This window comes from Mustela putorius, unplaced genomic scaffold, assembly GCF_011764305.1.
Source record: "Mustela putorius furo isolate JIRA1106 unplaced genomic scaffold, ASM1176430v1.1 tig00003962_pilon_pilon_pilon, whole genome shotgun sequence".
In the NCBI taxonomy this organism is placed as follows: Eukaryota; Metazoa; Chordata; class Mammalia; order Carnivora; family Mustelidae; genus Mustela; species Mustela putorius.
The window spans coordinates 2,774,015-2,798,342 of record NW_025422106.1 but is presented as its reverse complement, the minus strand read 5'-3'; the positions used below and the strand labels follow the sequence as shown (position 1 = coordinate 2,798,342).

General features: G+C 39.6%; 1 protein-coding gene across 1 annotated transcript in view; it reads left to right on the top strand.

Annotated features, from left to right (window-relative positions):
• The first annotated feature begins 595 nt into the window (after nucleotides 1-595).
• The window catches only part of SKAP1 (src kinase associated phosphoprotein 1), a 280,423-nt gene continuing 256,690 nt past the window's right edge, over nucleotides 596-24,328 (top strand). Inside the window, exon 1 of the mRNA XM_004764740.3 lies at nucleotides 596-908. Within this exon, the coding sequence (XP_004764797.1) occupies nucleotides 863-908 (46 nt within the window). The 5' untranslated portion in view covers nucleotides 596-862. The remainder of the gene's footprint in view (nucleotides 909-24,328) is intronic.

Sequence of the window (24,328 nt, the reverse complement as noted above, 5' to 3'; positions counted from 1 at the left end):
CAATCAGGACGCTGACCCCTACTGTAGTTTGGATAAGGGGAGGAGGACATCTTCCTGTGATCTGGTCCTTCACTTTCCTGCCTTTGTCAGCTGTTAGAGGGTAAAGGCTTGGTTCCCCTCTTCCTCGGCCTTCTCCCCAGGTTAGCCCTTCCTTTCCTCACATCCTTTCAGCTTTTGTGAGGAAGGGACGCTCGCTGGCTCCCTGTATCCACGGCCCCTCGGCTTCTCCCCAATGTTGTTGGCTTCATATTATTTATTGGGACGAACGGCCGTTCCTTTGAGCCAGCTGGTTTGCCGAAGAAGACAGTGAATGTTCTGTCCCGGTTTTCTGGGCGTGGACGTGCGAGATCGGGAACTGCCCGCTGCTGGGCTTGGCGGGGACGAATCTCCTCGGATTCCGCCTCTTCGCGCCCCATCTCGGGCACCACCGTGGCTGCTAAACCCGTCCCCGGAGGCCAACTGCCCCGTGCTGAGGACAGAAAGTGTCCCAGGAGATGAAGTTCCTTTGGGCCGCGTTTAGTCTTTTGTTCTGGTGGGGGGTTTGCCGGGGCGGCGCGCCCCGCCCTCCAGTCCTCCCACCTGAGGGCGCCGCGGGAGTGGCGCGGGCACCCGCGCACAGGTGTTCCCCCCTCCCCACCGCCCGGGGCGCGCCCCCCGCCCGCCGCGCGCTCCACTTCCTGAGCGCGCCCCGGGCCCGCGGCCCCGCCCTGCGGCCAGGCCGGGCAGCCGCGGCAGCAGCGGCGGCGACAGAGGTACAGGTGCCTCCGCCAGACGACAGCCGCCTGCCAGCCCGCCGGCCCTGGCACCAGGCCTTCACGTCCCTCTCCCGCCTCACACACCGGCCTCCCCACCGCTCGGCCAAATGCAGGCCGTCGCCCTCCCCGAGGAGATCCGTTGGCTCATGGAAGGTAACGCCCTGGCCCAGCCCCAGGCCCCCCTCCCGGCCCCCTGGGAAGTCCCTCAGGAGCAGAGCTGGAGGCCGAACCCCGAGACGCCAGGGGCTCCCAAGACCGGCCTCTCTTTGCAGCTCCATCACCCACCACCTTCTAGAACCTCAAGACTTCTAGAGCCTTCCACTCAGCACAGCCCGATTTCCACCCTGCCCTCCCAGGGTCCCACTCACTCCCCTCAGTTCCACATTTTCTTTTGCCTCGAGGCCTCGCCACCTTTCCGTGTCACCTCCGGCCAGGTTCTTGGGGGCCCCTCCATGTCACCTTGCGTGGTCTTCGGCCCAACCCTTTCTCCTCCCGTCAGCCCCCGCGACTGTGAGGTTTCGCCTTCCTCCCTCCCCAGCCCCGAAGCCCCCCAGCTTCCTGCTCAGAGCTCCTGAGGCTCTCAGGGGGTTGTGAGGGGCATGTGGGATGCGGTGGGCCAAGGCCTGGGGGTTAGTGTGAGTTCTGTCCGCGTGGAAAGCCCGTGCCTCCCTTTGCCAACTGCAGACTTCTGGGGGTCTTGCTGTCCACCCAGGGAGGTGGATGCAGTAGTACGTTTCTAACTTTTCTAGAAATGCCCCATCTTGGTGTGTTTACCTTCAAACTGTCATGCCTAAGCAGTCCTCATAAGAGTTAAGGCCATTCTCAGCTACACTCCACAGATTCTTCCAACGCTGGAAAGAGACTTTTTGCTAATGGGCGATATGGCCTGCTCCTTTCACACTTTTTTTTCCAGCGAAAGTAACTTGCTTTCCTGTAACTGACCTTCCTGGAAGGACAGAGGCCTGGAATCCATGCTTGCATACAGGTCCCAGGAGGAAACTACTCTGAATTAAGCCTTTTGGCATCCAAGTGACATTTTTGACACATATTTAACAGATGGCCTGCTTTGGGCAGGTCAGACTTTTGGCAAGGAGTATTTTTTTTTCCCTCGGTTTCTCTCAATTTAATTGGTTTTATATCTCCATTACCTTGTTATCTTGCTATAAATGCCTCCTAATCAAATATTTGGCAGTCCTTTTGATCTCTATTTGTAGCACTGTTTCCATTCTGGATTGTTTCTATGTAAAAGCTGTCAACTAGGTATTTCTTCTGAGGTGAAGTTTCCAAAATCCACTTCACTTATGACCTGAATAAATCTAAACTTTCAGAGTAGAAAAGTATTTTTTGGGTAAAATAGCGACGTCTGGGTATCTGAGAAGAAGCATTCAAGTTGTTCCCTCTGCTGTTGGTTCAATCAATATTGGATGTTGAAGGTAGAGAGAGGATGTAAGTGTGGTGGTTTCTGGGAGAGAAGGAACTGTGTCAAAAAGTGTAATTCTACCCTTGCACTTAAAAATGTAAAGTAATCCTTTTTATTGGTATCTGTCATTTGATGAGAGAAAACCTATTTTACAAGCTTGTTAACCTGTACTTCCGTTTTGTGTGGAGCCTTAGTAGTAAATTCCTCTTTATTTTCAGAGGTTTGCAATGAAATCCACTCCTTTAACATTTTTGATGTGCTGTTCTTTATTGTTCAAAACTGACACTTTGGTAAACAACTCATTTCTGCACCTGCCACCTTCCTTTAGCTTAGATTATTTTCTTGTTAGCTGACTGTTTTTAATTGAAGTCTTCAGATCTCCTTCTAAAGCAGAACCTTTGTTTGCTGACAAGTAGAGCAGGGTATGAATGGAGATTAATTGCATGTCACATACTTCTGTGTCAAACTTGCTGTGTCTTAACAATCTCTGTTGGTGCTTGGGTCTTTAGAATCTACAGGGGAGTCTGAGATTAAATTTTAAGGAGTTTCATTGGTTAATGCATTTCTTTAAGGCTTTTTTTTTTTTTTTACAGTTTGCAATCATAATCTGAATCTGAAAGAGGGGAGGGAAGGTAAAGGGATTCCAACCAATAATTCTATTGAAAAATGTTTGAGGACTGTTTTTGAAAGGTTCGTGTAATCATAGCAGTACATTGGTTTTAGATTTTTTTTGTTTTTTTTTTTTGTTCTGTTTTGTTTTTTTATGAAAGATTGTCTCTGCTGTAGACCAGCAGAATTTTTCATTATACTACAAATAATTTGTGGATATTAGAAACCCATAATGGCTTTCAATTTATCATCTGTTGCTGTGGACTTGTTTCCCCACCACACACACTTTTTAAGGTTAACTGTTGACAATTAGAAAATATGTAGGTCCTGATCTCTATATTGTCACTCAGTGGAGAGAGTCACAGGGTGAGGGAGCTGCTACTTCAGGGCTGCCCACATGGCTGTGGGGGTGGAGTTTCCACAATGAATTACTACTTTCATAAACCAAGGCAGAAGCATTTGCACAGTGATTTAACGCTGGCCATCACAGCCATAATTTAAGCATTTATTTATTTATAACTACACGAGCATAAATGACAGGGACGTTTTTTGACATAATATGTGTGCTTTTAAAAATAAAATATGCAAAGCATTATGAAAGGTTTATGCCAAAATTTTGCATAATGAAGAAGGGAACAGAAATGTTGAAGGTCTAAAACTAATTTTGTTTAAGGAGAAAATTTTAAATATTTGAAAATGTTTCATTTGACCCAGAAACTTTCTGAGAATCCGTGTTACTGAAATTAAAGGACATGAAGTGTATGTACAAGGATCCATCTTAACTGTCCATGTGTTGGGAAAGGCGGTGTGATGGTATGAATGAATTATCCATCTTTTGGAATATTTCACAGTCATTAAAAAGAATGTGAAGGATCTATATATAGTGGCTTGGAAAGTGTCCATATTTTTAAGACTAATAATATATACAGTCCATTTTTAAATTTTATTTTTATTTATTTATTTGACAGACAGAGATCACAAGTAGGCAAAGAGAGAGAGAGAGAAAAGCAGGCTCCCTGCTGAGCAGAGAGCCTGATGTGGGGCCCAATCCCAGGACCCTGGGATCATGACCTGAGCCAAAGGCAGAGGCTTTAACCCACTGAGCCACGCAGGCACCCCTATAATCCATTTTTATTTGAAAACAAAAAAGTGAACCAACCCCTCCCTCCCATATATTATATATGTATTTTTGTAAGCCTAGGAAGAAGTAAGAATAGACACCTAGCTGTTAATGTTGGTTTCTTTGGGAGGGGAATGAGAGGGTGGGGGAAACAGATTATCACTTTTATTTCATATATCTTCATGTTGTGATATTGACCATACATTACTTTTGTTAATCAGATGAACAACCAGTAGAGTTATTTAAAAGAAAACAGAACAACACAAAAGACAGATAGAAGCTTGGAAAGGTCATAGTGGTCAGAGTGCTAAAGGAAATACTGTTAACTTAATACCGTTAAGGTTATGATTATGTTTTCCCCTTGTTAGCTCGGGGTGGGGGTGGGGTATGTGTGTATAGGAGGTGGGGATTTTTTTTTTTTAATGCTTTCTTGGATTTTTGGCAAATGTTAAAGCAGCGTAACTCAGGAATAGTTAAAGTAGAGTAACTCAGGAAACCGCTTTCTCAGATAGACTCTGTCAAGCTCTCTTCTAGAAATAGTAACTAGTCCATATCAGCAAATAAGTACCTTACAGATAAGTAAAATGAAAGGTGTTTACTGCCTTATTGAAAGAGGAGGAAATATTCAGGTCTGTTTTCAAATTATCAGGCTTCAGATGTAGAAGTTATCTTTTTGTTCTTGTTTTGTGATAACCATACTGAAAACAAAAACAATGGAGTGCTGGCAGTTTGCTTAATCTTTGTTCCACAGATACAAACATAATCAGTTTCTTCCTTGTCTTTGTATCCCTGTTTGTGAAGTCAGAAGCACAAGAGGCAAATGTGAAGGAGGTAGAATGTATATTTCTTCAGTTCACAATGTGCTGTGTGTGATGGAATGGGAAGTACTGATTTTACCCTAATGGCTAATAAGTCCCACCTGCCTCCAAGGTACCTAACTCCTTCGGGGAATATGGAGTAAAGCCAAAACAACATCCACATCCAGGCTGCATTGTAGCAATTGCTGTGTTAACATTAATTCTGATACGCCTATGGTTACTTATTTTTAAACTTCCTTGGAAAGAAGCAGTCATTAATCACATCCTTCTAGATTGTTCTCCAGATTTGTATTGGTCGGTGCAGCCAACCATAAAATCCTTTTCAATATAGTAAAATTCCAACTCTGTGCAACTCACAGGAGTGAGCTGCTCTGGAGAGCTGAGGATATTCTCTTTAAGTGCTCTGACTTTTTATCATAAATATTTGTGATCAGTCTTTTTCTTTTTTCTTTCTTTCTTTTCTTTTCTTTCTTTTTTTTTTTTTAAGATTTTATTTATTTATTTGTCAGAGAGAGAGCACAAGCAGGCAGAATGGCAGGCAGAGACAGAGAGAGAAGCAGGCTCCCTGCTGGACAAGGAGCCCGATAAGCAACTCAATCCCGGGACCCTGAGATCATGACCTGAGCTGAAGGCAGCGGGTTAACTGACTGAGCCACCCAGGTGTCCCTGTGATCAATCTTTTTCTAAAACGTATTAGGAATTTTTCTCACTTCCTCAACCAACCAGTCTGTGTTCAAAGGGACTGGCCTTTGAACAATTTAACATTAGAGTTGTTACAGTGAATGTGGGTTATCATATTTGTGGAAATATTTTGAGTTGTTTAGGGATGATTCTGCCATAATTGTCCCAGTACTGCTTTGTGAATGTCAATATGTTTTGTATTTTTATTTTTGTCAATATTTTCCTACTGTGAGGCTAGGCCTATCACTTTACACCACTTGCAGCGTGTCTGTAACAGTGCTACTAGAACATCAGGTAATCAAGCTTGCTGGGACTGATAATGTGTAAAAGAAGGTTTGAAGGGCTCCTTTGATGAACACAGTACCCTGACTTTTAGGTGTGGAATTCGTGACATGCATTTTGACTGTTAAGAGTCTCTTTTTGCTTAATTTGTGGTACTGGATCGTCTTCAAACTAGGTGATGCTATCAAAAGGTGAGATATAACCATACTTTTTGTTTTTTATGTTAAAAATATCTCTGATTATTAAAGTAATAATGCTCGTTGTAGAAAACTTAGAAAATACACCATGATAACATGGTCACCCATGGTCAAAAACTGTTAAATTTCCATGTATTTCTTTCAGTTCTTAGTGTATGTACATACTTTAAAAGTTGGGACATAAATTGTGTGGGTCGTTTTGTATACGGATGTTTCCACTTACAGCCTCTCAGTTGCTAAGGTCTCCTGAGCATTTTCTCAGATCATTATTTTTTTTTTTTTCTTCCTGGTGATTTAGAAGTTATACATTCAGGTTTTATTCCACTGGTAGTTTTCCTGTTATGGCTTAAAAAAAAAAAAAAGTGCACCATGTCTCTTTGATTTGGCAAAATTAAGTATGAAAGGGTGTCTTTTGACTCTTTCTTTTAGTGTGAAGTGTGAAATTGCTATCATCTGAGATTTTAAGTAATCTCTATATCCAGCGTGAGCCTCGAACTCACACCCGGAGATCAGGAGTCACATGCTCTACTGACTGAGCCGGACAGGTGCTTCAGGTTCAGAGAATTGTTCATGAGACTTCAGACTCAGAGAATTGTTCACATTTTAGTATGTATATTACATTACAATAATTATTTTTGATATTTGTGTAATATTTTAAAACCATAGCTATAATGCCATTTTCCCCCTTTAATTTGCTCATTGCTTACTTTTGTTTGGCACCATGGCTTTTTTATTCATGAACTTTTAATTTTATCTCTTAGATATTTAGACTGGGCTGATATGCTAGCCACTAGCCAAGGTGGCTATTTAAGTTTAAGTTAAATAAAACAAAAAATTTGCTTCCTCAGCTGCAGTAGCTACATTTCAGCTGCTCAGTATCCGTCCTGACTACTAGATTGGACAGTGCATAAAACTCTAGTAGATGATGATTTAGAATATAATCCTGAGTGAATTTCTCAAAGAGGGTTCTCTGATACTCTTCTTACTGATCCCCTGCGTGTCTGAGAATGTGTCAGTCTAGTTTCATATAAATTTAGGTTTGGGCATAAAATTCTGGGATTACCCTCTGCCCATTCCTTCCTCTTCCTAAGTCACCCTCTAGAAGTGACCCATTGTCTTCTGGTCTTTAGTTTTTTTGGTTTTGTTTTGTTTTGTTTTTTTAAAGATTTTATTTATTTATCAGAGAGAGAGGGGGAGAGAGCAAGCACAGGCAGACAGAATGGCAGGCAGAGGGAGAAGCAGGCTCCCTGCTGAGCAAGGAGCCCAATGTGGGACTGGTCTTTAGTTTTGTGGAGGAGAATTCTGATGTCAGCCTGATGTCTTTCTTTTACAGCCCATTCCTTCCACCTTCTGCCTGGATGTTTACAAGATACTGTTCTTTGCTCTCTGAAATGTCACTAGATAGTGTCAAGGTCTTAGGCTTTTTAATAATTTTGCTCAGTTTGTAATGAACCCGCTTGATCTATAGACTCAGGTCTTTCTTAAACTTGGGAAAGTTTTCTATTATCACTACTTCTGCTCCATTTGCTTTATTTTGTCACACGGGGGTTTTCATTATGCATTTATTAGATCCCAATCCACTCTACTATTTCACCTCTTCTGTTTTATCTGTCACTAACTTCATTATGATTATAAATTCAGCATTCATTTTGTTTTAATTTCCCTGTATTTTTTCCTTACTACTCACTGTTTCCTTTTCATTACATCTGCAAAGCTCTAACTTGTAGATATAGTGGCTCTTTATATATTTTTGAGACTATGAATTAGAAATTTTCTATATATTTCTTTAATAATAAATCTACTTCAGAGGGAGGCATTTTTCTAGTTGTTCAAGATGGTCTTTTTCTTTGATCTTTAGTGTCTTCTCATAGGTCCTGTATGGTTTTTTTGTGTTCAGTTGGCCTAGATTCAAATCCTGACTCTGCCACCTTCTTGCTACCTGTTTGACTTCAGGTCTAGTTTCCTCATCTGTAAAATAGGGATAATAATAGTACCTATCTCATAGAATTTACATGAGGAATAAAGGAATGAATATTTGAGAAGAACTTAAATAGCATCTGGCTTATATTATACATCATATAAATATTTGGTAAAATTTTTGAAAATTACTTTCTTTGAGAAAGTCTTACCAGTTTTTTTTTGTTGTTGTTTAGTTTGTTTTGTTTTGTTTGCATTTGCCTCTTCATAGGAAAGCTTCCAGACATGGCCTTTTACTATGTTGGTGATTTCCCTTTGCTTCTCTAAATTAGGGGAAATTTGTAGGGTTTCTTTCAGAGTCTCCTCGCTTTTCCTTTTTTCCTTAGATTAGAGTCCTGTAATCATTCTGTGAGAGACTTTATGGAAGAAGCATAGAGGAAATTTGTTTCATTACTAACTCAGGAAAAATATGGGTTCCTTATCTTGTTTTAGAATGCTGTGTCTGTATGTATTCGTGTGTAAGCTTGCAAAATAGCCCTTTTACTTTAATCCTCCATTGAAAAAAAAATGAAAGGTTTACTCTTCCTCTTCCTCTTCTTCTTCTTCTTCTTCTTTTTTTTGTTAAGATTTTATTTATTTATTTTACAGAGACACAGTGAGAGAGGGAACACAAGCAGGGGGAGTAGAAGAGGGAGAAGGAGTCTTCCCTCTGAACAGGGAGCCCCATGTGGAGCCTCATCCCAGGATCCTGGGATCATCATCTGAGCTGAAGGCAGATGCTCAACAACTGAGCCACCCAGGCACCTCCCTTCTTGTTTTTTAATATATATATTTTGGGGGGCACCTGGGTGGCTGAGTTGGTTAAGTGTCTGCCTTCTGCTCACATCATGATCTTTCAGGGTCCTGAGATCAAGCCCCATGTCAGGCTCACCACTCACTGGGGAGTCTGCTTCACCCTCCCCACACCACTCATGCTCCTTTCTCAAATAAATAATTAAAATCTTTAAAAAAATAAAATATATATCTTTTAATTGTAGAAATATTTGAACCTCATTGTGGGTATACCCTAGATATTAGGTGGGTTGCTCAGACCTTTTGAACGCTAGGCACGATCTATTCCTCATGCAAGCGCAAACATCTCCTAAAAATCTTAATATTTCTCAAGGAGCATGCATTCTCAGGGTTGCCTTCCCTTCCAGGCTCTTAGCAGCCCTGAGTCATATAGGCATAAACTTGTGGATCCCAACTCAGGTGATTTTATCTCTCAGGAGACTTTTGGCAACACACGAATACATTTTTTGGGGGCGGGGGAAGGTCACAACTGGGGAGGATGCTGCTGGCATCTAGTGGGTAGAAGCCAGGCATGCTGCTAAACTTCCTACAATGCATAGGACAGCCCCCACAATGAAAGAATTATACAACCCTAAATGTCAGTAGTGTCAGAATGAGAAACCCTTCCCTAGACATATCCTTTTCCTCAGTTTCTACAAAAGCCTACCTGTGAAGCCCTAGTGACAGTAGATGACATTGCTGGAGATTTAGGCATTACTGGGAGAGGGAGGAGAGGTTTACATAGCAGTAATGCAAGTTATTTCAGTTTGAATAGGAGGCATCCCTATTCCTAAACCCTTTTGCCATCCCAGTCCTCAGAGATTGCTCTCTGGCCCTTCACCTGAGGTGGTTCTCACCCTTATACCTTCTCACAGGCACCTTCTCCCTTTATCCTATCTGGAGCAAAATCAAAAAAATAAAAACAGAAACCCCCCAACCTTTGCCATCTGAAAAGATAGTTTAGCTATCTGTTTAGTTTTCAGACTCCCCACAACACCCACACACAGGGATACAAGTTATTTTTCCAAATGGTGAAAGTTCTGTAAGAGGAATTCTGGAGCCTGCTATTAAGATAATAACATTTTTACCTCATTATATGAGTGTAATACTTAAATAATTTTCAATCACTTTACATATTAGAAAAATAAGGTAAGTTTCAAGTTTTTCCATCATCTGAGAATCTTAACATATTGACATAACTATCATAGATCTAATTTTTTCATGTTATAAGCCATTACACCCTACAGAAATCCTATAATTTCTGCTACATTTATTCATATTTATTTCCCCTGTGTTTCCAAGTTCATTGCTTGCTTTTCTGGTTTGTCAGTGCTGCATTATAGACTAGGTGATTATAACAGATGGCTTTTCTAGTTTGGAGAAGTGAGTTCCACTGTTTAAATTTTATATCCAGCTTTTACGTGGAAGATGGGACAGATGTGGGCTCAGGAAAAAAGTGGTCTTAGCATCCAGAGAGCAAGCTTTCCTGAAGGCCGATGGGCTTGATGAAATCATTTATGAGTCACTTAAATTCTCATTTAGGATCTCCTCCTAACATTGTTAACATTCTAATATTAGGATGTTACAGGGAAATAAGGTTTTTATTCACCTAATAGGAGCTTTGCTAAAATGTGCCCAGTGACACATATATACACTTAGTAAAAACAATATAGAACAACAGTAGGGTTGAGTTGAAATTAGTGAAGTCAGTATGCCTTCTGAATCAAGTATGTGAAGTACGCTGTGGTATTTAGCTACTAAAAATATCTTTTTATTTGTTTTATGGTTTTTTTGTTTTGTTTTGTTTTTTTGTTTTTTAAAGATTTTATTTATTTGTCAGAAAGAGAGAGCGAGCGAGCACAGGCAGACAGAATGGCAGGGAGAGGCAGAGGGAGAAGCAGGCTCCCTGCCAAGCAAGGAGCCCGATGTGGGACTCGATCCCAGGATGCTGGGATCATGACCGGACCCGAAGGCAGCTGTTTAACCAACTGAACTACCCAGGCATCCCTACTTTATGCTGTTTTTACCGAATAAATATACTGCCAGGAAAATGCTTAATCATTAATATACAGCTCAGTGAATCTTCACAAAGAGAACACATCCCCTAAACAATGGAAGACTTTGTTTACCAAAACTTCCAGAGACCCCCCCCACCCCCCCCCCCGCCCATGCCCTTCAGTAGTGACTCACACCTACAGGCAAGCACTTCTCTGATTTCTAACAGCAAAGTTCAGTTTTGCTTACTCAGTCACATAATACCTTCTCATGTCTCTGACTCTTTTGCATAACATTTGCTCAACATATGCAGAAAATATCTCTTAACTGAACTGTAACAAACATTAAGATCATACTGCCTTTGGGGTGCCTAGGTAGCTCAGTCGGTTGAGCGTCCAGCTTTTGGTTTGGGCTCAGGTCGTGATGTCAGTGTCATGAAATCAAGCCTCAAGTTGGGCTCCACACCACACTCAGCATGAAGTCTGCTTGATATTCTCTCTTTCCTTCTCCCTGCTCTCACGCTCTCTCTCTCTCAAATAAATAAGTAAATAAAATCTTTAAAAAATATCACACTGCCTTTAAAATAATTTTTCCTTTCTGATAACTTATTATATGAGCCTCTTCATCCCTCAATCCCTCCATCGGTTCCTCCCTCCCTCCTTTTTGTCCTTCCTTTCCTGTACATTATTAAGGTATGATTGCACTAATCTTTTTATTTTTTTAAGATTTATTTATTTATCTGACAGACAGAGATCACAAATAGGCAGAGAGGCAGGCAGAGAGAGAGGGGGAAGCAGGCTTCCTGCCAAGCAGAGAGCCCGATTCAGGGCTCAATCCCAGGACCCTGGGATCATGACCTGAACCGAAGGCAGAGGCTTTAACCCACTGAGCCACTGAGGTGCTCTGATTGCACTAATCTTAAGTGTTACAACTGGATGACTTCAGTATAGGTATATACCTGTGTGACTACCAGCCAGATTAAAATATAAACATTGCCATCACCCACCCTGGAACATTTCCTTTCCAGTCAGTAGCCCTCCCCACAGGCAACTGCTGTTCAGACATATCATCACGGACAAGTTTTGCTGTTCTGGACCTTATAAATCAATATGATCTCCTTTGTGTCTGTCTTCAACATCGTATTTTTATGATATATTCATGTAAATTGTAATGCAAGTTTTAAAATAAGTTCTAAACAAACTGGAAGTCATTTTCCCCCACTATGTTACTTTTCTTTAACTGGTATGAAAATAGACAAGATTTTGTTCTGTCTGTACTGTGAGTATACAGGTATCCATCATTGGGGTAGGAAAATGAAACACTGAAGTATTAGAGGTTTAATTTAATTTAATTTTTTATTTTTTTAATTAACATATAATGTATTATTAGCTCCAGGGATACAGGTCTGTGAATCACCAGGTTTAAACATTTTACAGCACTCACCATAGCACGTACCTTCCCCAATGTCCATGACCCAACCACCCTCTCCCTACCCCCTCTCCCTCCACTCCCGGCAACCCTCAGTTTGTTTTGTGAGATTAAGAGTTAGAGGTTTAATTTTAGTGAGACATTTAAGAGTATCAGTTCTATCCTATCGTTTTTGCAAAGTAGTATTCCATTGTGTGAATATTTCATAATTTATCCATTTTTCTGCTGATGGACATCAAGTTTCTCAGTTTGGGGGCTATTATGATTACAGCTACTATGAGCCTTTTTATATAACTTGTTTTATGAACATAAGCTCTTATTTCTCTCAGATAAATATCTAGGAATAGAATTACTGGTCATAGAGTAGGTATATGTCTGATATTATTAGAAACTCCAGTTTCCCAAAGTGATTACACTTATTTTACACTCCTTCCAGCAGTGTATGAGAGTTCTCAGGGTTATATTTTTATTGTGGAATGTTTGCATCACATAGAAATATAGAGACTATTGATTTCTTTAAAAACATAGTAGTGGTATATACTTTTCCATGGGAATCTATCTATCCATGCATGTATATAAATTGCCACATGGTGTTTCAAAATTTTTAAAATTATTCTATTGATGGATGTTTAGGTTGTTTCCAATATTTTTATATTTCCACAATGCTGTAGAACATATTTGTATATGCATCTTTGTGTACACGTGTAAATATTTCTGTTGGATAAATTTTTAGATACTCGAATGAAGATTGCAAACATGTTAATCCTAGAATTTTAGTTTGCCACTAGTTAAAACTTAATCTAAAGTATTTTCTGGTTTTAGTTTCTGGTTTTTGTTCTGTCTGTGCTGTGAGTATACAGGTATTGTCATTCCCCTCCACCCACCCCCCAACAGGAGGTAGAAGGAAAATTAAAAATGTAAACACCACACACCTCTTGGGTCATGGAGCAGAAACAATCAGCAGGTTGAAGCAAACCACAACCAGAACATGCTGATAATTTCTCTATTGTATGCTGACAACTTCCTGCAAGTCTAAACAAAGCTGTTGGGTATGATTTTAGCCGTGCCAATAAATTCACCTCTTAACAAAGGGCAAAAATATATGCCTTAAGGATTGTGGTGAAATGCCAGATCAAAAATGTAACACAAGGTTTAAGATACGTGCTAAACAAAAAAATAAAATAAAATAAAATATGTGCTAAACAAACCGAAAGTCATTTTTCTCCCACTAAGTTACTTTTATTTAATTGGTATGAAAATAGACAAGGTTTCCACAAAGGCTTCCATTATTAGGGTAGGAAAATGAAACACTGAAATTTTAGGGTTTAATTTTAGTGAGACATTTAAGAGTGACTGCAGAAATCCGAATGGTCTGGTATGTTCAATGTACCTGTGACAGGGAGTCAGGAATTTTTGTTCGTTTCTACCAGAAGCTGTAATGAGACTTGTAGAAGTTGGATTAGCAACCAGGCTGGTTTATTCTATAAAATGGGAATATGTAACTTAAAGGAATAATTGTGATATTTAATTTAATGTAAAGAATACCCAGAGATCTTAGTAGTAAAAAATGTGACCCATAAGATATCACTGTTTTCCAAATAAACAAAAGAGTAACCTTGTAAATGGACAAGGTCAGATATTTGGGAGAATGTCAGAAACTTTTGCCTGTCTACAAAATCTAGTGATTTTGAATGCATCCTGCCAAGAATCTTTTCAGCTGGCCTTAGATCATGTGGCAGTTTTTCCAAGGGGTGTGAGGATCATTTTATGTCTACAGTGTTCCATATACCCTTTGTTCTCTTGTCCTTCTGTCTTTTTCTTTTCCCTATTTTCTTTTCCTACTCTGACTTGCTGGAGTAGATATAAGTGGCCTGGAAGCTGAGAGAATCTGTGTTTTAGGGCACCTATGAATTATAAAAGGAAGATATGTCTTTGCCAGAGCTGGGTTTACCTTATAAATAGGGGACTCAAAATCATCATATATTACTTTTAGTACAAAATACTGTATATTGCTGTAAGCCTGTCTTTCAGAGTAATCTTTCACCACTGTTCCACTCACCTGTAACCTTTAGTTCTGCCATCTAAGTTGAAATTCTTTGAGTCTCTCCAGCTGAACTGAGATCTGTCACCTCAGGACCTTTGCACATGTTCCCATGTTTGTGCCATTTTTTCCCCTAGTTCCATGAACTCTACACTTGCCCCTACCTACAACATACATTCTTGGCCTACTAATTTGGGAGTTTCAGATAAAAGGTGTTGTGAGCAAAACCCCTGCGTCCCGCCAGGAGGTCGCAACGTGTAAAGAAGAGATAGAGAGATGGATATGATGTAACTCACTTGATCTTTATTGGGACGAGGTCCGCACCACTATCGTGGTCCGGTCACGGTCCGCTGACGTTGTCACGGAGAAGGAGATGTCGCCTCACAATCTAGACAGAGAGGTCACCGCAGAAGTTGAGACTGAGAACGAGCGAGTGGTTGGCAATGAAACTGTTGGGGCGTCGGTAGCACCAGCGATGAGGTCCTCCCGACAGGGAACTCGCTTCACCTCAGTCCCACCCGATGCCTCTTTATATACTGTGCTAAGTCTCCTTCATAAACATATTACATCACTTATTTTTCTTATGCTTACACACCAAAAACATACACACGTCGTAAACATGTTTTGGTCTACGATATTTCGCACAAGTTAAAATATTTACAACTTGTTACTCCGCGCTAATCTTATCACTACACGCATATGGTCTAGGCTTACTTGCTATGTGGTTAGTTTGCAATTTGTTCCTGTTTTTCATTTAGTAGGGGTTTGCACTTACTACATATTATTTATTTATTACACTTTATTTATTAAAGGTTCGTACTCACTACAAAAGGTCAGTTCTCTAACAGTCTCTCTGAACTACTTTCCTCTCTAGACAAGGTACCTCTACCATGGGCCTGTGCCTCCTTTACTTTTCTTATCAAAACTCCCATCACAATGTATTTTAATAGCTTATTTAAGCCTATATTATTTTTTTTAAAGACTTTATTTATTTATTTGACACGCAGAGAGAAAGAGATCACGAGCAGGCAGAGAGGCAAGCAGAGAGAGGAGGAAGCAGGCTCCCTGCTGAGCATAGAGCCTGATGTGGGGCTCGATCCCAGGATCCTAAGATCATGACCTGAGCCGAAAGCAGAGGCTTAACCCACTGAGCCACACAGGCGTCCCTTAAGCCTGTATTCTTTGCTAGACTGTAAACTCTTACAGTAGAGCTTAGGTCTATCTTACTCACTTTTTTCAATATTTAGCTTATATTAAGTACTCCATAAATATTTGGTGAAGAACGAAGACATTTAGGGAAAAGTGGTATCGTTGATGGTATGTTTCTGATTTTGTCTTTTCTCTTTGATTTCTCTTTGAACACCATGTGGTTCATATTGCTCACTTACCAGCTGCAGGTAATGATGTGCAGATCCTGTAACACGGAGTATTCTGTATGGTGAGAGCTGTGGTGTCAGAGGTGCCTCAGGAATGTTCTTACACATCAGTGTTTCTCACACTGGGCTTTGCAATTGCAGGAGCCTAAGGCATCCTATTGTGGCAGGATGTGATGTTTACAGAAGAGTTCTTGTTTGTAAAAGGTTGATTGCTTAACTGAAGACCTACCGATAGCTTGGTGAGCTCAGTTAAATATGGAAAGTGATATGTTGAGGGACCTTTTGAAATGTCTTTCCTGTTCAGTGGTGGGTGGTATGTTTCTGAGCAGGGTTGCTCAGGCACCTTCGGGTCATAATCTCTATAAACAGCAGCACCTTATGAATGGAAAGACAAATGTATTATATACTGAGCGTAATTTTCTTTCCTCAGTATCTTTATCAAGTTGTGATGCCAGGGTTATGCTGGCTTCATGAAATGAGTAGGCGAGTGTGTATAACACTCGATATATAATTCCTCATATAGCCCTTGCCATATATATATACATATATATATATGTATGTATGTAGTTATGCCCCAATAATGGGTCTGTAATTAAAGGAGCGAGACTGATATAAAGCGAAGGTCAAGCAAAGCTTTATTTCGCTCCAAGCATCAAGAATCTAACCAAAAGTTCGGGGACGCACCTCTTACAAGAGAGGGCGACCCTTCTCTGTTTCACAGACCAGCTTTTAAGGGCAAAGGCCATGCGGTTGGGCCACACACAGGTGGCCAATGAGATTGTAACACACACAGGAAACTCCACAGTGATGTTAGGTGACCAATTGAGTTACAATTTACCCTAGTAGACATTTGAACCAGCCTATTACACCTTGATTGGGATTGGCGTCCAAAGGGCGGGGCCCATACTCCTTGGTAACCAGGGAGACAGTATGCATCCCCCCCACTGATCAGATGTCTCCATCTGGCCTGACCCACCCTTGTATCTGAGCTTTGTTACCTGAAGCTGGTTTCCAGGACTTGTCTCCAAGTAAATCCCCTGGGGGAAGGGGAGCAAGGACAGTCTAAATAGGTCCATATATGTATATATGTTTTAAGATTTTATTTATTTATTTGACAGAGACAGAGATCACAAATAGGCAGAGAGGCAGGCAGAGAGAAAGGAGGAAGCAGGCTCCCTGCTGAGCAGAGAGCCTGATGCTGGTCTCAATCCCAGGACGCTGGGATCATGACCTGAGCCAAAGGCAGAGGCTTTAAGCCACTGAGCCACCCAGGCACCCCTATATTTTTCTTATTTATGCACTTGTTCATCTAATAACATGTGGATGTAAATTTTGATATAATTAAAAAAAAGATTTTATTTATTTATTTGACACAGAGAAAGAGAGAGAGTACACAAGCAGGGGGAACAGTAGGCAGAGGAGTGAGAGGGAGAAACAGGCTTTCTGCCCAGTGGGAGCCCAGTGCAGCTTGATCCCAGGACCCTGGGATCATGGCCTGAGCTGTAGGCAGACCCTCAACGGACTGAGCCACCCAGGTGTCCCTAGACCTGATTTTTTAAAAATAGATGAGACAGACTGTGGAGGTTGTCTTTGTGTTATTTTATTCCTGAGTGCATGATACTTGCAGTGAAGGAATGGGTATTTAAATTAACATGTGAGCCCTTAAAGCATTTGGAAAGGAAGCCTGTCAAAAAAAATAATTTGAAGTGAGACTTAAAAAGTAAAATCATAATAAAAATGTCAAGCTTTTCTTAGTGATATTGTTGAGGGATGATTATATCCTGTTGATGCCCTTTTAACAATTTTAGTATGTAGAAATATAATTACATAGGATATTTTACTTCTAAGTATATAATAAAGAGGGTAAGTACAAAATATGATATAATTATCATATAATTAATGATATAATTATATAATATGATAATATAATATATAATATATAATATAATAATGATAATATTATATAATATGATATAATTAATCCTTGAACAACATGTTCAACCTTTTTGCCCTACCACCCTTTTTGCCCCTCCTCCCACAGTTAAAAATCCTCGTATAACTTTTGACTCCCCCCCGCCAAAGTTAACTACTAGTAGCCTACTGTTGACAGATCCTTTCCCTTAACATAGACAGTTGATTAACACAAAGTTTGTATGTTACATGCATTATATACTGTAGTTTTACAATAAAATAGGCTAGAAAAAATAAAATGTTGTTAAAGAATCATAAGGAAAATGTATTTATCATACCATACTATATTTATGAAAAAAAATCTGCGTATAAGTGGACCAGTGTAGTTCAAACCCATGTTGTTCAAAGGTCAACTGTATATATTTATCATCTGTAGGAATAAAGTATGCACTGTAACTACCTGTTTTCCATAGGATCTCCCTCATTCCCTGCTTTCTGTCTGCCCAGGTCGCCTCATCTCCTGCGCACAACTAGGAACCAGTTTAGCCCACTACCACTAAGTGAAATGCAGTTGAAACAACAAAAATTGAGGTCTATAGACCCAAAATATGAGTGATACTCCTTTATGCTTACTTAGTGACTTTTATTTTACTTATTTTTTCATACTCTGAAACACATATTTTAGGATATTTAGAAAACAGGAAAATATGAAGAAGGCGATAAAAGTGGGTTGTAATTCTACTATCCAGAGATGATCGTTGTTCCTATTTTGGTGTTTATCATAGCCCCTGACTGGCCTATAGGAAGGATTCAATACATATTGAGTTGCTAAATGAATTTTTTAAGAAGATTTATTTGTTTACTTTAGGGGCACCTGGGTGGCTCAGTTGGTTAAGGCTCTGACACTTGATTTTGGCTCTCATCATGATCTCAGGGTGGTGGGATCAAGCCTTGTATTGGGTTCTGTGCTTGGTGTGGAGTCTGCTTGAGATTCTCCCTCTCTACCTCCAACCTTTACCCTGCTCAAATGTGCACTCTAAATAAATAAATACATCGTACTAATAATTTGTTAAAGATTTATTTATTTATTTGAGAGAGAGAGTGTGAGCTGAGTAGGGGGAGGGGCAGTGTGGAGACTGACATGGGGCTCAATCCCACAGACCCTGAGATCATGACCTGAGCCAAAATCAAGAGCAGATGCTCAACAGATAAGCCACCCAGACACTCCTGGATCGGCTTCTTTCATTTAATAATGTGTACATAAGATTTCTCAAATCTTTTCATGGCTTGATAGCTCATTTCTTGTTCGTGCTGCATAGTATTCCACTGTCTAGATGTTTATTCATCTACAGACAGACATCGTGGTTGCTTCCAAGTTTTGGCAATTATAATAAATAAAGCTGCTGTGAGCTTCCATGTACAGGTTTTTGTGTGGACATATTTTTTTTCAAGTCAACTGGGTAAACACTTAGGAGTATGATTGCTGGGTCCTATGGTAAGACATGTTTAGCTTTGTTAGAAACTGCCAAATGTCTTCCAGAATGGCTGTGCACTTTTTCATTTCCGTTAGCAGTGAATGAAAGTTCCTGTAGCTTCGTATCTTTGCCCGCCTCCAGTACTGTCAATTTTTAAAAATTTAGCTGTTCTAATGGGTGTATGGTGATTTCTTATTATTTTAATTTGTAATTCCCTAATAATAATATGGTGCATCTTTTCGTATGCTTACTCGTCATCTGTCTAGCATCTCTGGTGATATATCTGCACAGGTCTTTTGTCCACTTTCAAATTGGACTATTTATTTTCTTATTATTGAGTTTTAAGAATTCTTTGTATATCTTTACCAGTCATTTATCAGTTTATGTTTTGCAAAGATTTTCTACCTGTCTGAGGTTTGTCTTTTCATGCTCTTCATGTTGTCTTTTGCAGAACAAAAGCTTCCCATTTTAATGAAGTCTAACATTGGGACCATGCTTTTGGTGTTATATATAAAAACTTATTGCCAAAACACAAGGTCATCTACATTTTCTTCTATGTTATCTTCTAAGGTTTTATAGTTTTATGTTTTACATTTAGGTCTGTGATACACTTTCAATTAATTTTTGTAAAAGGTGTAAAATTCTGTGTCTTTTTTAAAAAGATTTTTTAAACAAATTTATTTACTTGACAGGCAGAGATCACAAGTAGGCGGAGAAGCAGACAGTGGGGGGTGGGCAGGGGGAAGCAGGCTCCCCGTTGAGCAGAGAGCCTGATGTGGGGCTCGATCCCAGGACCCTGGGATCATGACCTGAGCTGAAGGCAGAGACTTTAACCCACTGGGCCACGCAGGTGCACCCCCCCTTTTTTTTTGGCAAATGGATATCCTGTTGTTCCAGCACCATTTGTTAAAAGACTATCCTCTCTCCACTGAATTGCCTTTATGCCTTTATCAAAGATCAGTTGACTCTGTATGGGTCTATTTCTAGGCTCTCTGTTCTGTTCCATTGATCTGTGTGTCCTGTCTTCCAACAAAGTCCTCTGTCTTGATCACTAAAGCATTATAGCAAGTCCTGAATTTGAGTAAAGTCAGTCCTCCAATTTTCTTCCTCTTTTTCTTCCTCCACTTCCTCCTTCTTTTTCAGTATTGTGTTAAAAATATACTGTGAGAATTTTCTGAATTCCTTAAAATTTCATGAGTATTATGCTTAAATGGCTATATAATATCTCATTATATGGATCTATAATATAACCAATAACCAATGTTGAATATAAAAACCTCAGAATATTTAATGTCTTATTTTTGTAAATGAAGATGAAAAGGTCATGTTAGCAGAGAAAAAAACCACAAGAATGGTAGAATTACTAGTAATTGAAGTTTTCTTCCTTATGTCAATTTTTATATTTTCCAAATTTTCTACAGTGAAAATTTTATTTATTTATAAACATTAATATTTATTTATAAATTAATATTAATATTTGTTTATAATTATTAATATTTGTTTCTAAAAATACTGTTATTTATACATTTATTTATTTATTTATTTTAATTGTTTAAGAATTTATTTATTTATTTTAGAGAGAGAAAGAGAACAGGTGGGAGAGGGAGAGAGAGAGAGAAAGAGAGACTCACAAGCAGACTCCTTGCTGACCATAGAGCCCCACATGGCGCTCGATCTTATGACCCTGAGACCATGACCTGAGCTGAAATCGAGAGTTGGGCACTTACTCACTGAGCCACCCAAGTACCCCAACAATACCTTTTTTATTAGACAGAAAGATAAAATATGTTTGTGTTGTTTTCTAAAGTCTGAGCAATATCTCTTTTTTTTTGTTTCCCTCTGTCAATCTATCTGAATACTTTAATGGTTGCATGGTATTCATATATAGATGTGCCATAATTTATTTACCTATAATTATGTTACCACATTAATATATTGGGAGGAGCAGCACAGTCGTGATTAAGAGCTCAGGCTTTGGAGCCAGACTGCTTGGGTTCATCTCTTGGCTGAGCCACTCATTAGGTATGGAAATTAGGAGCCATTTTTAAAAAAATATTTTATTTCTTTATTCTACAGAGAGAGCACAAGCAGGGGGAGCTGGAGAGAGAGAAGTAGGCTCCCCACTGAGCAGGGAGCCCGGCATGGGGCTCAATTCCAGGACCCTGGGATCATGACCTAAACCAAGGGCAGACTCTTAACCAACTGAGCCACCCAGGTGCCCCGGAAGCCAGATTTTTAAACTTTGTTTTCTCATTCAGAAAATGCGACAGTAGTATCTGCTTCACAGAGAGCCCAATGTCTCCTGATGTGGTGTGATATGATATTTTATATTTTAGAAATGATTTTGTTTTAAAGAGGTTGATCACAGGTGCTTGGTGGCTCAGTTGGGTAAGCATCTTGCCTTTTGCTCAGGTCATGATCCTGAAGTCCTGGGATCCAGGCCCATGTTGGGCTCCTTGCTCAGCAGGCAGCCTGCTTCTCCCTCTCCCTTGCCCCTGTTCCCGTGCCTCAAAAAAATAAATAAAATCTTAAAGAAAAAAAAAAAAAGAGGTGGATCACTTAACAGAAAACCCATTGGATAGAGTGGTAAGCTTGGTTAAATGAGGGATGTAATATACTGAGGAACATTTAAATCCTCTTTCCTGGGGCTCCTGGGTGAATCAGTGGGTTAAGCCTCTGCCTTTGGCTCAGGTCATGATCTTGGGGTCCTGGGATTGAGCCCTGAATCTGACTCTCTGCTTAGCAGGGAGCCTGCTTCCCCCACTTCTCTCTCTCTGCCTGCCTCTCTGCCTACTTGTGGTATCTATCAAATAAATAAATAAAATCTTAAAAAAAATTCTCTTTCCTGTTCTGTGGTGAGTAGTGTGTTTAGATCACATTCACTGTGAATAGCATTACCTTCTGAACTGAAGGGTGAATGTATTATACACTGATCTGTAATTTTCTTCTCTTAATATCTTTAGGAAGTTTAGGTATCAGAGTTATGCTGGTTTTATAAAATGAACTGGGAAGTGTTCACCCTATGAGTTTGTGTAAGATTGGTATTATTTCTACCTTAAATGTTTGATAGAATTAACTTGTGAAATCATCTGGATCTGACTTTTCTTTCTGAAAAGGCTTTTTAAAACTATGCATTCAATTTCTTTTATAGATACAGGGCTATTTGGATTTTGTATTTCATCTTGTATACCTTTTGGTAAATTGTGCTTTTCAAGAAGTTTGTCAGTTTAATCTAAATTGTCAGATTTATTGGCAAAAAGATGTTGATAATATTCTCTTATTATTCTTTTAAATTCTGTGAGTTTTTTTCTTAATATCCGTTCTTCATTCCCAATATTAGTAATTTTTGTTTCCCTTTTTTTCCCTTGATGGATCTTGATAAACCTGTTAAGGGTTCATCAAATCTATTGGTCTTTTAAAAAAACAACCAACAAACAACAAAAAAAATTGATTCCTGCCCTTATCTTTTTTTTTTTTTAAGATTTTATTTATTTGACAAACAGAGATCACAAGTAGGCAGAGAGGCAGGCAGAGAGAGAGGAGGAAGCAGGCTCCCCGCTGAGCAGAGAGCCTGATGCGGGGCTCAATCCTAGGACCCCGAGATCATGACCTGAGCCAAAGGCAGAGGCTTAACCCACTGAGCCACCCAGGTGGCCCGATTTCTGCCCTTATCTTTACTATTTTCTTTTTTCTACTTGGGATTTAATCTATTTTTATTTTTTTAATTTTTATCTACTTTTATTAATCTACTTTTATTTTTTTTTAAGATTTTGTTAATTTTTTTGATAGATAGAGATCACAAGTAGCAGAGAGGCAGGCAGAGAAGGATAGCAGGGAAGCAGGCTCTTTGCTAAGCAGAGAGTCCAATGCAGGGCTTGATCACAGGACCCTGAGATCATGACCTGAGCCAAAGGCAGAGGCTTAACCCACTGAGCCACCCAGGTGACCCTATTTTTCTATTTTCTTAAGGTGGAAAATTAGACCATTGATTTTAAAATGTCCTTCTTCTTTATCATGAACATTTAAAACTATACATTTCCCTGAAGCACAAGAATCTATAAATCTTATAAATTTATGTTGTATTTTATAGTCATTCAGTTTGAAATATTCAGTTTATTCAAAAAAGGCTATTTCTTCTTTGGTTTCTATTCAGATTGTTGAGGCTTTTTAGATATCTCATTTTTACTAATTTCTAACTTAATTCTTTTGTGTTGAAGAACATATTCTGTAAAGTTTTAGACTTTTGGCATTTATTAAGACTTATATTATGGCCCAGAATAAGGTACATTTTGGTAAGCATTCCTTGTGCATTTATAAAAAGGTATATTTTGGGGCACCTGTGTGGCTCAGTCATTGAGGGGCTACCTTCAGCTCAGGTCATGATCCTAGGGTCCTGGGATTAGCCCCTCCGTCGGGCTGTCTGCTTGGCAGGAAGCCTGCTTCTCCCCATCCCACTCCCCCTGCTTGTGTTCCCTCTCTTACTGTGTCTCTCTCTGTCAAATAAATAAATAAAATCTTTAAAAAATAAAAATAAAAAAGGTATATTTCCCTTAAAATTGTGTTATAAAAATTTTTTAAAAGTTATATTCTGCAGTTGTTGGATATTTCATCCTATGGATGTCAATTAGGTCAAAGTGGTTGATAGTGTTGTTCAGGTTCTCTATCTCTTTAGTGATTATTTGTCTAGTTGTTGTTTTAGTTTCTGAAAGAGGTGGTGGTAGAATCCCCAGCTATGATTGCAGACATATATTTTCCTCACTTTTGTCCTGTAGAAGTTTTCCTCAAGTATTCTGTAGTTCTGTTGTTATGTGTATATACATCTATGATTATATCTTCCTTATGACTTGGCCCTTAAGGATAATGAATATCCTTCTTTATCCCTGGTAATACTCTTGTTCTTGAAGTCTACTTTGTCTGAAATTAAAATTGCCATCCTTATGTTAGCTGTTTGCTTCTTTGTCACTTCCATTCTTTTCAGTCATTTGTGGCTTTATATTTGAAATATGTTTCTCATAGACAGCATATAATTGCGTTTTACTCAGTCAAACATCCTCTTTTTTTTTTTAAGATTTTATTTATTTATTTGACAGACAGAGATCACAAGTAGGCAGAGAGGCGGACAGAGAGAGAGAGGAGGAAGCAGGCTCCCTGCTGAGCAGAGAGCCCGATGCGGGACTCGATCCCAGGACCCTGAGATCATGACCTGAGCCGAAGGCAGCGGCTTAACCCACTGAGCCACCCAGGCGCCCCCTTTTTTTTTTTTTTTTTTTTTAATTAGGTCCCACACTGGGCATGTGGAGCCCAGTGTAGGGTTTGAACTCAAGACCCTGAGATCAAGAATCCAACGTTTAACTGACTGAGCCACCCAGACACCCCAAACATTCTCTGCTTTTTAATTAAAGTGTTTAGTTCATTTACATCTAATATAATTATTGTAATGAATAGATTTAGGGTCTACCATTTGCTTTTTCT